Below are 17,399 nucleotides of genomic sequence, written 5' to 3'. Positions count from 1 at the left end.
TGAGAAGAATAACTAGTTTATTATTCAGCTAGAATTCATAGCTGCACCATCAGGTCTATCATTTTCTTCAAAACAACATGGCACGTCCTGCCCTAACAGCCTCCACTGCCTTCAGGGGGATTGGATAGCGTAGAATTCAGGGCAGAATTTTGCCCTCCATCAATAATTCTTAGGGACCATCTCCAAATTCTCATAGGCCTGTTAACATTCTAAGAGTCGTCTATTAACTCTAGTATTTATATCACTCTCTCTTCCTTCTTTTAAACAATGCCTTACTGTCTCTCACTGTATACAATATACATTTCAACATCACACACAGAAAACAGCTATTTTTTATGTTCTGCTTCTCCAAGCAGAAGAGGTAACTCGCACTTCACGCTCCAGCCAGTGTTTACCTCTTTATACAATTATTTCTATAAAGAAATATGACATTTTTATTTCGTTTCTGTAGTGGTTTAAGAGCTTCTTAATGTATTATTTTCTTCAGATTAATTAACCTCTCCGTTTTTCTCTGTTCTATCCCACAAGTTCTAATGGTTCATTTGCACCAGACGTATCTGTGATCTCAGGATATGTTTATTAAATCAAAGGGCGGCAAACACATTATACAATTGCTAGGATTTTGGAGCTCTCTGTGCTTTCCCTATGCCTCTCTAATCACCAGTTTGTGGTGTAGGCACAAGGATGCACGGTGCTGCCGAAGCTGAAATGATGGAAGAGTGTGCTCTTCTTAAAAATCAAACTAACTTTGTTTAATTTTCTGGCTCTCTTTAATCTTCTCCTCTCTTAATTTTGAGTCTTGTTTAGCTTTTTTCTTGCTGTGAAAGTTAATTTTCAATCATCTTCTCAACAGCTGAGTTGGTGACTCTCCATTGTCTACTAATGGATGGAGCTGATCCAAAGGATTGGTAGCTTCTTGATTCACTTCTTCACTATCTGTACTAAGCTCTTGTTTAGCCCATTTGATCTAAAATGGTTAGAAGCTGAAATCATATGCTTAAAATCTACATCAACTGAAAGCTGCTTAATTTCTGTGAGGGGAACATTCTGTTCTAATAGCACCGAACACTTTTGCCCCCACATTCTTAAAGGTATTTAAGTTGCAAAGTGTAGAACTATATTCACAAAGGGATACAGGCTCATAAATCCAACATTTTAGGCATCTCAGACATTCAAAAAAATCACCACTCAGTTGCTGCCTAAGGCTAAATCCCCCTAAGTACCTACTTTCTACCAGTTTTGAAGCTGACTGGAGAATGCCCTAACCCCCAAGCTATTCTCCAGTTTGTGTATCTACCAGAGCAGGGATCTGAACCTGCTGCTTCTACAGCCTAGGCAAGTGCCCTAACCATCAGGCTATTCAGTCTCTCTCTCACTTCCTTTTGCCCCAGGAATATTTATTTAATACCAAATGGAACAGGTTCAACAGCAGAGATAGAAAGAGCCACTCCAGAATACTCAATAGCCTGGTGGTATGGGCACTCGCTTTGGAGATAGGAGACCTTGACTCAAATCCCTGCTCCAAACCAGGCAGGGGTTTGAAAACAGGTCTCCTACCTTCCAGGCAACTGCCATAACTAGAGCCCTGCAAATTTATGAGTATCCACTTTATATCCATGGACCACTTCTCCGGATAGCAGTGCGGATGTGGATACAAATTTTGTATCTGCGCAGGGCTCTGATGGTAAGATCTGGGCAGGCAGCTGTGAGGAACCGCCCACCCCCTGCCCAGGGCAAGTGCAGCGTCCACCGCAGCTCCCCACAGCTGAGAATCTCTCCTACCTCTTGGTCAGATCCTTAAGGCACAGATCAATGGGACTGCCCTTGTGGATCTGGGTCTTAACCCCTGCCCTTTCCTCTGCATTTCACTCCTGGCTGGCTTTGGTGGCTCCCTACTTAGCTTGCTGGCTTCTGAGAATCAGGCACCTAACTCTCCCCACACAATGCTTGGGGGGCCTGGATGCATAACTCAGGGCTGTGAACTCCACTCGGTGGCAGGGCAGTGGGGAATTAGGTGTTGAAAACACTTAAGTCCTCTTTGTGAATCTACTCCAAGTGACTTAGGGTATGTCTACACTACGAAATTAAATCGATTTTATAGAAGTCAATTTTTAGATAGATTTTATAAAGTCGATTGTGTATGTCCCCACTAAGCGCATTAAGGCATCACAGTGCGTCCTCACTACCGTGGCCAGCATTGATTTACGGAGCTAATTCACACTCTCAAAAGTGACAAACACTTACGACCTAGATCCTAACTCCTATTGAAATCAATGACTTTCAATGATTTAGGCTGCTAAGTCACTTTTGAAAATGGGACTTAGCCATCTAAGGCCTGGGCTACACTAGCAGGGGGGTTCAAACTAAGATACTCGACTTTAGCTACGCTATTCGCGTAGCTAAAATCGAAGTATCTTAGTTTGACTTACCTTGCCATCCTCACGGTGGCGAGTAGACTGCCGCGGCTCCCCCGTCAATGCCGCTTATTCTTCCTGCCGAGGTGGAGTATGGGCATTGATTAGCAGGATAGATTTATCGCGTCTAGACAAGACAAGACAAATCGATCCCCGAAACATCAAACACTACCCGCAAATCCAGCGGGTAGTATAAACATACCCCAAGTCACTTAAGCCCAGATTTTTTAAGGTAGTTAGGTGCTTAACTCCCAGTCGAAGTTAGACACCCTAACTACCCTTAAAATCTGGACCTTAGGCCTTGCAATGCTGAATGGAACACTGCCTAAATACCTTTTAAAATCTGGGTCTTTATCTGGAATTCCATGTCTTACAAAGATACTTTCAAATGTTCACATTTCAGGGTTCAAAGAGCAAGGATCAGGAACAAACTTCACTTGTTCTTTGCCAAATGAGAGTCTGTGATGTACACTGGTATAGCTGGGCCTGAGTCAAGCAGTTCAGATCCAGATTCGAACCTCCACAAAACTTCAAAACCCTGCACTGGAATACCCTGGTTTGGCCCATCTCTGACCATTTGATAGTCTCTGTAGTATCAGACAGGGAATCATGGGGCTGTAGATCGTATCTCAAGTAGAACAAACAGCTTATTCACATTTGAGAAGCCTCTGGGTTTATGTCTTTTACATACGATTCCCAAATAGCCTCCCTGTAGCAGTCACGGGTAAAGTCACTGGAGTATAATAGTTTTATGTCTATGAACAATCATGCCATTCACTGCTGTACATTTATATCTGTAACCTCCATAGTATCTTGCTAACTGCTGTGCATTACCTTTGGCTATCCTTTTCTAATTGTTTCATTCAGCATTTTCCCTCTTTGTGGCTTCTCACTTGCTGTGAGAAGGGATCACACCAAGCTTACATCTCCAACTCTTGCTTCCTCAGCATCTTTCTCTAACGCAGCAAGTATAGATAGGGTAATCAGCTGGCAACACTTCATTACTATGACACAGCTTTCTCTCACATCTGTAGCTTTATCATCAGACTTTGCATTCTTATAGAACAGGTAATCTGGTATTAGAGACCTGGGTCTGTTTCAGCCTCTGCTCTCCGGTCAAAACTTCTTTTAGCACTTAAGCAATATCCCTAACAGCTGTTTGTATTTATGTATCTCGTTTCTGCATCTCTGTGACCTGAGTGCATAAACTGTAAGCTGTCAGCTTTCTTCCCATTACTGCAAAATGACTTCACCTAAATCAAATTGTGAGGCACCTATTAAGATTTTCATAGGCCTTCCACTTGTATAGAACTTTAACACTGGCTCCTGTACAAGCATCTCTTTCAATTTCATCCAGGCTTTTCTGATAACGGCAAGACCACCTAATTTTCATTTTCTAGCAGCGCACTCAAAGATGATATTTTTGTAGAAGATAAAGTATAATTTTAAGCCAGTCCTAAGCTGGTAGCTAAACATCATACAGGGAGTGAAGAAAACTGCTGGAGTTCTTGCCAGGAAGAGAGCAAGCCCATTTGCAGCCCATTTATGGTTCCCTGGTGGCAGTGAAGTGCTGAGTCAAGACTGAAGCTTTTCTTGCATTCAGAACGGTCTCCCAGCTGGTGACTGAGCATGTTCAAAGTAGACGGTTTAACACAGTGGTTCTTAACCAGATGTGTATCCCTAGGGGTATGCAGAGGTCTTTCAGGGGATACATCAACTGATCTAGTTCAATGTTTCACAACCTGTGGGCTCCAACCCCCAGGGGGGTCGTGGGAAGGGTTTAAGGAGGTTGCAAGTGCAGAGCTGGCATTAGGGGATGGCAAGCGGGGCAGTTGCCTGGGGCCACGTGAACCTAAGTTACATGCTTCAGCACTAGGCAGCAAGGTTCAGGTTTCAGCCCCATGCAGTGGGTCTCAACTTCAGGGGTACAATAGTCTGGAAAGGTTGAGAACCACTGGTTTAAATCCTTAGAGTATATCTACGCAGCAGAGTTAGCTTGGGTCATTAGCAGTCGGGCATGAGTGACCACCCTATAAATCCACACCCACATTACAGTGTCCTTACTGGTGCTTCACTCCCCCACATGTATTGCTAGGACTTCTAGAAGTATATCCCACCATTTTTTGTGCTGCAGTAAGATCAGCCACTGATTTTTTCCTAGCGAACTGTGAGAGAACTTGTCAGTCTTTCAGGGCACACAGTGGAATTATGGGAAGGCATTGGAAGACTATCAGTGCTCGAGTGATTTAGCCTGCATCTTCATTCCAAATGGGCGGGTTACCAGTCCAAGTGAATGTAGTACACAGGCTCCAACCTGTAGCTGTAGCCAGGCCAGCTAGCTGGGTCAGAAAGCACAATTAACTTGTGCAAGAGGGTTGTGTGGGAGATGAGATTAGGGGCAACACCCGGTAAGAGCTAACTCTGCAGCAAAGACAATACTTAAGAAGTTGCAGATCAGCTGACTTCAGAGGAAAGAGTTGGATTTACTTGCTCCACAAGGACTTTGTTGTAAATGGAATCAGAGCTTTGGTCTGAAGTTCATTCCAGCAGAGCTTTGGTCAGAAGTGAAGCAGGTACTTTTCCAGGCTTTTTCTATGATATTGCAGGTCCATACAATTCAATTAGGCTTTAAAGAAACAATGAACAATTCCTGTCAGAAACACGTTAGGTCAAACAAGACAGAGAGCGACTCATACAACTGAATACAGCTGCATCTCTCCTGAGCTTAATCATCAGGTTTCTTTATCAACAATTTAAAGAGATACAACGTACAAAAAGGAAAAGGTTTCCTCCCTACTACTAACAAAACAGGGAACAAACTCCAGGTATGTTAACTCTGGAAGACCGTTCTGCTTTGGTCTGGTCTTAAAGCCCTCCACACCACAGTCACTGGCCACAGGCCGCTAAGGCAGAGTAACAGTGCTCTTTCACCAAGGAAGAGAAACTCTTGCCCTGTGTGGAGGTCATACAGACTGACGTTCATCACACCACAGAACTTCAAGGCTGAGAGGTTCATGAGCAAAAGAGCCCCAGGAATGTATTTTGGCAGAGCTGGCAGACCCCACGAAAAGGAACTTTGCCCTCGCTTTTCTCCTCTCTCACACAGGAAAACACGACAGCAATATGAGACAAGTGAGGAATTCTGGTTGGGGAGCATGACAGCTCTGCTGTGACTCACTGATGTCACTTCACCTCCTTTTCTTTATTTTTAACGTGTCCCTATCTCTCAAACCTGTGGGAGGCCTACTTCATTAGTGTGCGTGAAGCACCGAGATCCTTAAATGCATTGAAGTGCACAGTATTATGAAATCAGGAGGGAGATGCAAGGGAAGTATTACATTCCCCCAGCATGCACAAGCGGGAAAGTCGCTGAACTAAAACAAAAAAAGTGAACGAAGCTTGAGCTGTGCTCGCTGTGGTTCCTACAGGAAAAGCATCTCAAAGTGCATTGGCAGTCCCTGCTCTTTAGGATCCAACCACAAACAGGAAAAGACAGAATCCTATGGCAGGCTGGAGCAGTCCCATGCCCGGGCTCAGAAGGACAAGCTGGAGCAGGTCCCGCAGCCCAACTCAGAAGAACAGGCTAGAGCAGGCCACCTTGTTGCAGCAGGGGCACGTATATATCTTGTCCCCTATGTGCGTTCTCTGGTGCTGGACGAGCGTGGAGCTCCGTGTGAAGCTTTTACCGCACTTAGAGCATTTGTAGGGCTTCTCGCCTGTGTGTGTTCTCTGGTGGCTGAGGAGGGTGGAGTTGAGGCTGAAGCATTTGCCACAGTCAGGGCACTGATAGGGCCGCTCCCCCGTGTGGCTCCGCTGATGTCTGGTCAGGGTGTAGCTGCGGCTGAAGCGCTCCCAGCACTGGGTACACTGGTAGGGCTTCTCACCCGTGTGGGTTCTCTGGTGGGTCAGGAGATGCGAGTTCTGGTGGAAGCGCTTCCCGCATATGGTGCACTGGTAGGGCTTTTCACCTGTGTGGATCCTCTGGTGTGTGATGAGGTGGGAGCTCTGGCTGAAGCTCTTCCCACACTCAGTGCATTTGTAGGGCTTCTCGCCCGTGTGGGTTCTCTGGTGGGTCAGGAGATGCGAGTTCTGGTGGAAGCGCTTCCCGCATATGGTGCACTGGTAGGGCTTTTCACCTGTGTGGATCCTCTGGTGTGTGATGAGGTGGGAGCTCTGGCTGAAGCTCTTCCCACACTCAGTGCATTTGTAGGGCTTCTCGCCAGTGTGGGTTCTCTGGTGCTCAATGAGGGTTGAGCTGCGACTGAAGCTCTTCCCGCACTCATTACAAATGGTCGGCTTCTCTCGCCGGTGAGTTCTCTGGTGTCTAATGAGATGTGACTTCCGGCCAAAGACTTTCCCACACTCCAGACACGCATTTGGCACCTCCCCTTTGTGGATTCTCTGCTGCTTCCCCAAAGATCTCTCTTGGGGAGCAGACTTACCCCGTCTCTTCCCTGCAGGCTTTTGCAGCTGCTTTTCTGAGCTCTGCTGACTCTGGGAAACATTCGATTTGGATCTTCTTGATAACGTCCCATGAGGCTCCACTTTCTCAGGCCCTTCCAGCTGAGGACTGTCATCCTCTTCGCTCTCACTTGCGATCTCATCATCTGCTAGGATAAAAAGAGAGAGTAACTGCCAGGAAAAATGAACCCAGGGAAAGGGGAAATGCAAATAAATAAAACAATGGTGATAAATGTAGAAATTGGGAGCCAGGACTCGGAGCCTTTCCCAAGGGAGATAAGCAGGGAAGAGCTGTTCTTCAGTTTCCTGTCTGAAAACCCAGAGAAAAGAGATGAAGGAAGAGGAGGCGCCCCTAATAGAAATCAGTCAGGTTGGTGGAATGCAGTGGTCTCCAAAGAAAGATCAGATTTGGTCTGGAATTATTTACCTTTTATAAAACCATGTTGTATTTTAGGCCAATTACTGTTTACCTTTGTCCTTAACTAATTTTTCTTTCAAAATTTGTTCCAAAACATACATTATAGAAGTCTAAGTATATTATGACAAGAGAATGGCCTTTATAAGCCAAATCTGTAATGGCATCAAAAAACGATAAAACTTATTTGACAAGACCTATTGTTAAGGCTGTGAAGGGTTTGGTCACAGAGACCCCCTGGGACTGTCACTTGATGTGCTGAAACTACCTCTGAGTCCATTTTCTTTGCCAGCTTGGGACTCCAGAACCCTGCCTTGTTGAGCCAGACAAGCTAGCCTGCTGCAACATAGACCCAGGGTCTGGTCCACCCCCCCAAACTTGCAGATTTAACTGTAAACAGCTCAGCAAGTACTCCTGTGTCAAGCACCCAGACCCCAATGGGATCCAAACCCCAAATAAATCCATTTTACTCTGTATAAAGCTTATACAGGGTAAACTCATAAATTGTCCATCCTCTGTAACAGATAGAGAGATATGCACAGCTGTTTGCTCCCCCAGGTATTAATCACTTACCCTGGGTTAATTAATAAAGAAAAGTGATTTTATTAAGTATAAAAAGTAGGATTTAAGTGGTTTCAAGTAATGACAGAACAAAGTAAGTTACCAATAAAACAAAACATGCAAATCTAACCCTAATACATTAAGAAACTGACTACAGGTAAATCTCCCCCTCAGAGATGTTCCAATAAGCTTCTTTCACAGACTAGACTCCTTCCTAGTCTGGGCACAATCCTTTTCCTGGTACAGTCCTTGTTAGTTCCAGCTCAGGTGGTAACTAGGGGATTTCTCATGACTGGCCTCTTTGTTCTGTTCCATCCCTTGTGCTTTGGCACAATAAGGGAATCTTTTGTCTCTCCGGGTTGCCACCCCTCCTTCTAAATGGAAAAGCACCAGATTTAAGATGGATTCCAGTACCAGGTGACATGGTCACATGTCGTGTGAGACCTCCAAGTCTCCATTCTTCCCGGCCTGACTCACAGGAACACAGGAAGGCTTGCAAGTAAACAGAGCCATTTACAACCAATTGTCTTGGTTAATGGGAGTCATCAAAATTCTAAACCACCATTAATGGCCCACACTTTGCATAATTATAATAGGACTTCAGAGTTATATTTCATATTTCTAGTTTTAGATACAAGAATGATACTTACAAATAGGATGATCACACTCAGTAGATTATAAGTTTTGTAATGATACCTTACAAGAGACCTTTTGCACAAAGCATATTCCAGTTACATCATATTCACACTTATAAACGTATTTTTATAAAGCATATGGAGTTCAATGTCACACCTGCTTCCTGAACTTACTGCCAGCATCTTGGACACTGTCCATGGCGGAGGCAGTACATGTAAAATCCCGGTTTGTCTCTGGTTACACACCCTTCCAGTATCTTTAAATCCTGTGATGTCATTCATAGGTGTTCGTGCAAAGTTCTGGGTTCCTGGGTGCCTAAAAACATGCCGGGACACAGTATTGCTAATAGAATGCAGATAGCATTCTGGAGTGCAACGTCAGAAAGGTTACATTTTAGTCACAGGTATTTTTAGTAAATCATGGATAGGTCACAGGCAGTAAACAAAAATTCACGGCTTGTGATCTGTCTATGACTTTTATTATATACCCCTAACTAAAACTTGGGCTGGGGGACTGCATGTGCCCAGGGGGATGGGAGCGCTGCCTATCCAGTATGTCCCTATAGCTTGAGGCTCTGTACGCTGCTCCTACCACGAGCATCGGCTCCGCAGCTCCCACTGATCAGAAACCACAGACAATGGGAGCTGCAGGAATGGTGCCTGCGGGCCCGGGCAGTGCGTGGAGCCCTCCTGGCCGCTCCGCCTAGGAACTGCAGGAACACGGCGGTGGGAGCCAGGGAGCTCCCCCCGCCCCCTCCCCCAGGTAAGCAGTGCCATGCATCCCAACCACCCGCCCCAGCCTTGAGCCCCCTCCCATACACCCAAACTGCTGCTGCTACCCCAGCCCCTGAGCCAGAACCGGCCACTGCAGAAGTCATGGAGGTAATGGAATCTGTGACTTCCGTTACTAACACACAGCCTTACCTATTATCCATAAAACTATGTTATGCTACAATCCTTTAATTATTTACTGAATCTCAGATCAGCCTTTCCATGATTTTTTTTGGGACAATGTCACACCAACTTGCCTATACCGTTCATAGACTGCAAGACCAGAAGAGACTATTGTGATCATCCAGTGGCCTCCTGCATAACAAAGGCCATAGAACCAGGCCAAATAATGTCATTTAGAAAAATATCTCATCATGATTTAAAAATTGTTATTGATGGAGAATCCATCACAACCCTCAGTAAATAGTTCCAATGATTAATTATCCTCACTGTTAAAAATGTATGCCAATTTCCAGTCTGAACTTGTCTAACTTCAACTTCCAACCATTGGATTGTGTTATTCCTTTCTCTGTTAGATTGAAGAGCTCATTATTAAATATTTGTTCTCCATGCAGGCACTTATAGACAGTAATCAAGTCACCCCTTAACCTACTCTTTGGTAAGCTAAATAGATTGAGCTCCTTGAGTCTGTCACTATAAGGCAGGTTTTCTAACCCTTTAATCGTTCTCATGGCTCTTCTCTGGACCTTCGCCAATTTATCAACATTCTTCCTGAATTGTGGACACCACAACTACATGCAGTATTCTAGCAGTGGTCACACCTGTGCCAAATACAGGAGGTAAAATAGCTTCTCTACTGCTGCTCAAGATTTCCTAGTTGCATTCTAGGATCACAACAGCCCTTTTAGTTACAGCATTGCAGTGGGAGCTCATATTCACCCAATTATCTACTACCACCATCACACCTGTTCAGTCATTGCTTCCTGGGATAGAGTCCTCTATCCTGTAAATATAGCCTACATTCTTCGTTCTTAGTGTATACATGTGCATTTAGCTATATTAAAATCCACTTATTTTACCAAGTGATCCTATTTATTCTTTTAAAATATTGTTACATGAGCTTTTTTCCAGTCCACTGGAACTTTCCTGGTGTCCTAAGATTTGTTAAAAGTCAACATTAATGGTTCAGAGAGCTCATCACTTAATTGTTTTAATTACAATTTGTGAAAATTGTTGGTCCTGCTGGAGTAAACATGTCTAATAGATGCTGTTTAACATCCTCCCTAGTTACTGATAGAATAGAAAATATTTCATCATCACTCTCAGAGGTGAATACATCATTTTACTACTTTCTAAATGCAGAACAGAAACATTTATTGATAATTCTGCCTTTTCTGTATAATGACTGACAATATTGCTTTCTTTATCTATTACTGGATCTATATCATTTATAGAATTTTGTTACCGACAGATAGATATAAATAAATCTTATTGTTCTAGTCTCCTGGCTATAGATTTTTCATTGATCCCTTTAGTTTCCTTTATTATCTGCATTTCCTTGTTGACTTGGACTCTCTGCCCACAATTTACTCTTTTTTCTTTTGTTATATCTGTTTTTTACTGCTGCTTTCATTTCCCTTCTTTATCTGGATTTATTTATTTCATTTTTTAACCCCTTCTAGCCTTAAAAATCTATGAACAAGATTAAGTGGGACAGAACTACGGAGTTTGCGATAGCTTTGCTGGAATTCCAGCTTTGTACTTGGCAGGGAGATGTTTTCTCAGTTAGTTTAACTTCTTCCTCACCTGTGTGGGTGTCTTTTGAGAGTTTCCTCTCCTTGAAGTCCTGGAAACTTGGGACCCATAGATCTTCCCATTTTGCCATTTGGATGAGCACAGCAGAGTCAGCAATTCCACTCACTGCAAAGCAAAGAGGCCCATTCAGTATTCTCCAAATAGATTCTACCTGCAGTGCTCCATGAGGTAGGCTCATCCCTCCCATGGGTGGAGGCTGATATGTATTTGCATATATGGGAAAATGGATACAGAAACTAGGAATTGCTAAACTTGATCAGACTCGAGGTCCATCTATTCCAGATCCCTGTCTACGACAGTAGCCAGTAAAAGATGTTTCAGAGGACGGTGTAAGAACCCCACAGTAGCAGATATGGGACATTCTGCCCCCACCCTTCCAATAGGTCTCACAGAGTCATAGAAATGTAGGGCTGGAAGGGATCTCAAGGGGCTCATTTAGTTCACGCAGGGCCAGGTATACCTAGACCATCCCTGACAAGTGTTTGTCAAGCCTGTTCTTAAAAACCAACCTTGAAAGCCTATTCCAATACTTAACCACCCTTATAATTAGAAATTTTTTCCTAATATACGACGTAAAACTTCCTTGCTGCAGATTAAGCCAATTACTTCTTGTCCTACCTTCAGTGGATATGGAGAACAATTGATCACGACCCTCTTCATAACAGCCCTTAAAATATTTGAGGACTTCTCATATTTCCACTGTCTTCTTTTCTCAAGACTAAACATGCCCAGATTTCCGCCTCCCCAACATTTCCTCATAGCTCAGGCTGTCTAAACCTTTTATCATTTTTGCTGCTTTCCTCTAGACTCTCTCCAATTCAAGTGTGGTGCCCAAAACTGGACATATTTCAGCTGAGTAGAGTAGAACTACCACCTCCTGTTTCTACTCCCCTTGAATGATATTAGTGTTTTTTTGCAACTGCATTGCATTGTTGGCTCAAGTTCAGTTTATGATCTGCTACAATATCCAGAGCCTTTTCTGCAGTACTACCACCTAGCCAGTTATTCCCGTTTTTATTTCTGTGCATTTGATTTTTCCTTTCTAGGTGTAGTTCTTTGCACTTGTCTTTATTGAATTTCATCTTACTGATTTCAGACTCCAATAGAATTCTAATCCTGTCCTCAAAAGTGCCTGCAACCCCTACCAGATTGGTGCCGCCTGTAAATTTTATAAGTATACTATCCACTCCCTTATTCAAATCATGAATGAAAATGTTGAATAGTACCAGGCCCGGGACAATGTCATCCCCGTCTGACAATGAACCGCTGATAACTAGTCTTTGAGTTTGGTCTTTCAACACGTTGTACACACACCTTACAGTAAATTAATCTAGACCACATTTCCCTAATTTGCTTATGGGAATGTCATGTGGGATGGTGTCAAAAGTCAAGCTATCAGGTCTATTGCTTCCCCCATCTACTCTTTGCTCTTAAGAAAGTAAGCAGTTATGGGATAAGAGGGAAGGTCCTTCATGGATCAGTAAATGGTTAAAAGGTAAGAAACAAAAGGTAGGAATAAATGGACAGTTTACACAGCGTAGAGAGGTAAACAGCCAGGTCCTCCAAGGACTGGGACAAGTGCTGTTCAACATATTTAGAAATGATCTGGAAACGGAGGTGAACACTGCACTGCAGACAATACAAAATAACTCAAGATAGTTAAGTCCAAAGCTGACAAAGGGATCTCACAAAACCGGGTGACTGGGCAACAAAACGGCAGATGAAATTCAGTGTTGATATGTGCAAAGTGCTCACTGGAAGACATAATCCCAACCACATATACAAAATGTAGTGGTCTAAACAATTTGTTAGCACTCAAGAAAAAGATCTTGGAACCATCATGGAGTTCTTGAAAACATTCACTCCATGTGTTGCCACAGTCAAAAAAGCTATCAGAACGTTAGGAACCATTAGAAAAGGGATAGATAATAAGACAGAAAATAGCCTAATGCCATTATATAAATCCATGACACGCCCACACCTTGAATACTGTGTGCAGTTCTGGTCATCTCATCTCAAAAAAGACATTAGAATTGGAAAAGGTACAGAGAAAAGCAACAAAAATGATTAGGGGTATAGAACAGATTCCATCTGAGGAGAGATTTAAAAGACTGTTCATCTTAGAAAAGAGATGACTAAGGGGAAATATGATAAAGGTCTGTAAAATGACTGGTGTGGAGAAAGTGAATAAGGAAGTGTTATTTATCCCTTCACATACAAAAAGAACAAGAGGTCACACAATGAAATTAACAGGCAGCAGATTTAAGAAGAAAACATAAGGAACTACTTCTTCACACAACGTTCAGTCAACTGTGGAACTCACTGAAAGTTGATATTGTAAAGGCCAAAAGTATAACTGGGCTCAAAAAAGAATGAGAAGTTCATGGAGGACTGATACATCAATGGCTATTAGCCAAGATATAAAGGACGCAACCCCATGCGCTGGGTGTCTCAAAACCAGTGATTGCCATAAACTGGGACTGGACAACAGGGGATGGATTACTTGATAACTGCCTTGTTCTGTTCATACCCTCTGAAATATCAAGCACCAGCCCCTGTCAGAAGACAGGATACTGGGGTAGACGGACTATTGATCCGACACAGTATGGCCACTCTTATGTTCCATAGGCCATAACCCCATTAAAGAAGGAAATTAGTTTGTTTTGGCAAGATTTGTTATTGACAAATCCATGTTGGCTATTACTTGTTACCCTATTTTCCTCTAGGTGTTTACAAATTGTTGAATAATTTATTCCTGTATCTTCCCATGTATCAAAGTTAGGACCTGGGGATTTATAGACCAGTCAGTCTATTTGTTCCCCCTTTTAAAGATCAGCATTATGTTTGTTTCCTTCTCTAGTCCTCTGGGACCTCACCCCTCCTCCATGAGCTCTTGAAGATAATCACTAATGGTTCTCTAAGATTGCTTCATCTAGTTCAGGGGTGGCCAACCCGAGCCGGGGAAGGAGCCAGAATTTACCATTGTACATCGCCAAAGAGGCACAGTAATCATCCATAAGCTTGATCCTAAGGGTACATGATCCATCCCATCATCCATAGGCTTACGGTACATTTCATCAGTCCCTGCCAACTTGAATACATCTAACTTATCTAAATATTCTTTAACATATTCTTTCCCTGTTCTGAGTTGTGTACCTTCCCCCTTGTTGAAATTGTGTTAAGCATCGTTGGGCAACTTTCTACAATATCTTTGGGAGACCATATTGTATAAGTGCTGTGGCAGGTTGCCACAGTCAATGAGGCCTACAAAAACACAGGTTTAAAACAATTCTATAAACTCTGCTATCCTGACCTAAAACCAGGGTTAGTAGACAAAGATCATAGAGATAAAACTGTAGTTGGGAAACTGGCAGGCCATTATGTGGAGAATCAGCCTGGGTTTGATAGAAAACCTAACAATGCGGGAATGGGATCAGATCACAGAGATCAAACGCAAGCAAAGGCCCACATCTGGCCGCAGGGAAGCCCTGGGATGGGTGGGACAAAGCAATGTCTCATCTGTGATCAGCCATGTCAATTTGCCTGGGATTGCCTGCTACGCCGAGTGCAATACTCGAAAAGCCAGCTGCAACCCCAACCTCAGCGTTAGCTGGGTGACAGTCTTGACAGGGAGGGAGTCACACAGTACACTGATGGCATACAACGTTCATGCTGAGCCAGTCACACCCCAAACTACTGCCTATATGTCATACTGCTCCCTCTTAGGTGCAGACCCATTGGACCCTCAGTGGGAATGGAAGGTGGCAGTCAATAGGGAGACATTCACTGAATGGAGAGATACCAGGACCAGGAGAGATACCAAGAGAGATAATTAAGCTCCATGTCCTAAAACCCCATCAAATAGTCTCAGGGAGTGAAGTGTGGGTAAAAACTCCTGGTATAAGAGCCTTCACTCAACCTATACCACAGGTTTCTATACAGACCCAGGAAGGGTCGGGGCACAAGGGGTAGGTGTATTGTCATCTATTCCATATTCTTTGCTTTGAGGGATAATATGGCTCTAAAAACAGAGGGGGTGAATCAGACCCCCTCTGCTAACTACAGGCCTTCAATGGACGATGTTAACCAGAACGCTAACAGAGTAGTTGAAAAGGTGGTGTTGGGGGTGGGAGTAGGGAAGAGTCATATTCCTCCCTGCCAGTATCCAAGAGGAATCAGGTTATTTTCTCAGTATATGCAAACAAATACCTGAGGAGAGGGTGAGTGAGATACCCGCTTACTCCAGGGGAGTGAGGAGACCTACTGAATTAAAGGGAAACCTTCTGGGTCCTGAAGCCCAGACCAGGGAAATAACTTCTCTGCCTACTCTTACCAGGGAACCAGAGGAAGTACAGAGCATGGGATGGCAGTGACTCCAGCGAAAAGCAGGGACACTGAAGCAGCTGCAGTGCACTGCTCAATCTAGGACACCCACCCAAGGGTGGGAAATGCCCAAGTGCAAGACAGCTGCTTGGGAGATGACAACAGTAACCACAGCCAGGAAAGAAGGGGAAATTCTCCCCAGAGTCTATGCTTGCCTGATGGTCTGTGAAAATGTAAAGGACCTTGAGCCCGGTGGAGGAAAATCTGTTGCACTCCTTGACTTAATATACAGAGATGAAAAGGCCACCCCATTGGGATGGAGGATCAATACTCGACTCATTCCCCCACAGAAGCTGAGGTAAAGCCACAGGAGTCCCTGGGGCCCCAACCTCTGAGGAGGTGGCCTAGAGAAAGGAATTTGGCTATGGGAGATGTTTCAAGAATCTCTCTTGTCCAACCCCTCTGCTGTTCAAGCAATGCCTGGCTGAGAGCCGCTTCACAGGGAGGCAGCCTTGCTTTATTTCTCTTTTGTCCGAAGCATACGTGGTGTTTCAACCCACTGCCAGAGGAGCTGATACCTTGAGGGACATAGGGACACCACACACGCTCCCTAAAAACCAGATGGAAGGTGGGAGTGGAAGAACCAGATCTCAAGTTCACACCCAAAGGTTCTGGGGGAACAAGGGCAAGAGGGGGAAAGCACGAGCTTCACCTTGTGGGTTCTAATAGGAGAAATTATACAGGATGATTGCTAAACAACTGTACAGATTTTAGAGGGATGTATGCTGACTTGCTAGCAGAATATTTATTACATGCATAGGTGAATATTAACTTACGAAAGGTAATGGCGTAAACTCCATTCAGGGAACAAACCTGTGGATTCCTCTAAGATGCCAGTTAAGCACCACAGTTACACCCTCTTATTTAGGGAGGAGATGAGACAGACAAGGTAACTTACTACAATATCTATGAAAGACTTTATCATATTAAGTATATAAATGGTTTTTGTATCATTGTGGGCCAAGGATTGTATACACTCCATGATGGGGAGATGGATACCACAGTTCCTCCAGGAAGTGAAAACAGTAATAAATGATTAAGGCAAATCACTCATGTTATAACATCTCCAGAGAGGTACCACCTCCTAGGGAAGCTCATATATTCTGATTCAAACTGGATTATTCAGAGACCAACAGACAGAAAAGGGACTTCTGGATAAGTAGCCCAATAAATAGGAAACTTTTTTTCCCCCTTTTATCTAAAGAATAAATGTTCTTGCTTAGAAAGAGCTATGTAATTGCTCTACAAGGATTGTGGAAGTTAAGACAGACAGACAGACAGACAGTTTGCTGGGGACATCACAGTGAAATCTAGGGAGTTCTGCAGCCTTAAAACCCTTGGTCAAGAGAGAATAAAAGACATGCATCCAAGAGAGGTGACGTCTCAGAGCCAGAAACTTTTAAGCGGGTGCCTTGAGGGACCACAGAGAGGGAGTACAGGTGCAGTTACCCTGAAACGGACAATCTGGACACAAGCAATCATCTTAGTGAAGAATGAAGCAAAACAAAAGCTAAACATCGCTGCCTTCTTGATGTCACCTGTTATTAGCTCTCATTCCCCGCTCCTAGCGGACCTGCACCTTCCCTCACCTTTCTCTTGCTCTTAATGTAGTTTCAAAACTCCTCTTATTACCCTGTTATGTCCCTTGCTAGGCATCACTCATTTTGTGCCTTAGCCTTTCTGATTTCCTCCCCGTAGGCTTGTGCTAGTCCATGGCACATCCCCACTGCAATCTGTCGCTATCTCCACTTTCGGTAGGACTCCTTGATTTTCAGATCAGTAACGTGGGCCTCAAGGAGTCACACTGGCCTCCCCGTCCTGCTCTTTTCTTCTGATCCAGCCCCAACCTCCTCCTCCGCCAGCCCATTGCTCATTCGCCTAAGTGGGCGGAGGGAACAGCCCGGCAGAGCGAGGGGGGAGAAAGGGGGGAACCCCGGCCGAGAGGGGGAGGGGGAGGAAGGGGGGAGCCCTGGCCGAGCGAGG

General features: G+C 44.1%; 1 protein-coding gene across 3 annotated transcripts; it reads right to left on the bottom strand.

Moving 5' to 3' along the window:
* LOC116835309 (uncharacterized) lies at window positions 1-17,254 on the bottom strand. 3 transcript variants are annotated; one of them, XR_012656877.1, is made up of 4 exons: window positions 17,049-17,254; window positions 11,025-11,138; window positions 2,748-7,024; window positions 1-2,492 (listed from the first exon to the last, which is right to left on the bottom strand). XR_012656877.1 is itself a non-coding variant. In XM_032798064.2 (3 exons), exons 2-3 carry the CDS (start codon window positions 11,101-11,103, stop codon window positions 5,985-5,987), a joined length of 1,119 nt encoding a protein of 372 aa, XP_032653955.1. In that variant the 5' UTR covers window positions 11,104-11,138; window positions 17,049-17,254; the 3' UTR covers window positions 1-5,984. The 3 variants fall into 3 exon arrangements, 2 of the variants coding, with proteins under 2 accessions (XP_032653955.1, XP_032653956.1); XM_032798064.2 differs by having other exon boundaries at window positions 1-7,024; XM_032798065.2 differs by lacking the exon at window positions 17,049-17,254 and having other exon boundaries at window positions 1-7,021.
* Window positions 17,255-17,399: the final 145 nt, after the last annotated feature.

Source organism: Chelonoidis abingdonii, chromosome 11, assembly GCF_003597395.2.
Source record: "Chelonoidis abingdonii isolate Lonesome George chromosome 11, CheloAbing_2.0, whole genome shotgun sequence".
Taxonomy (NCBI): Eukaryota; Metazoa; Chordata; order Testudines; family Testudinidae; genus Chelonoidis; species Chelonoidis abingdonii.
This window is presented reverse-complemented; position numbering and strand designations above follow the sequence as displayed.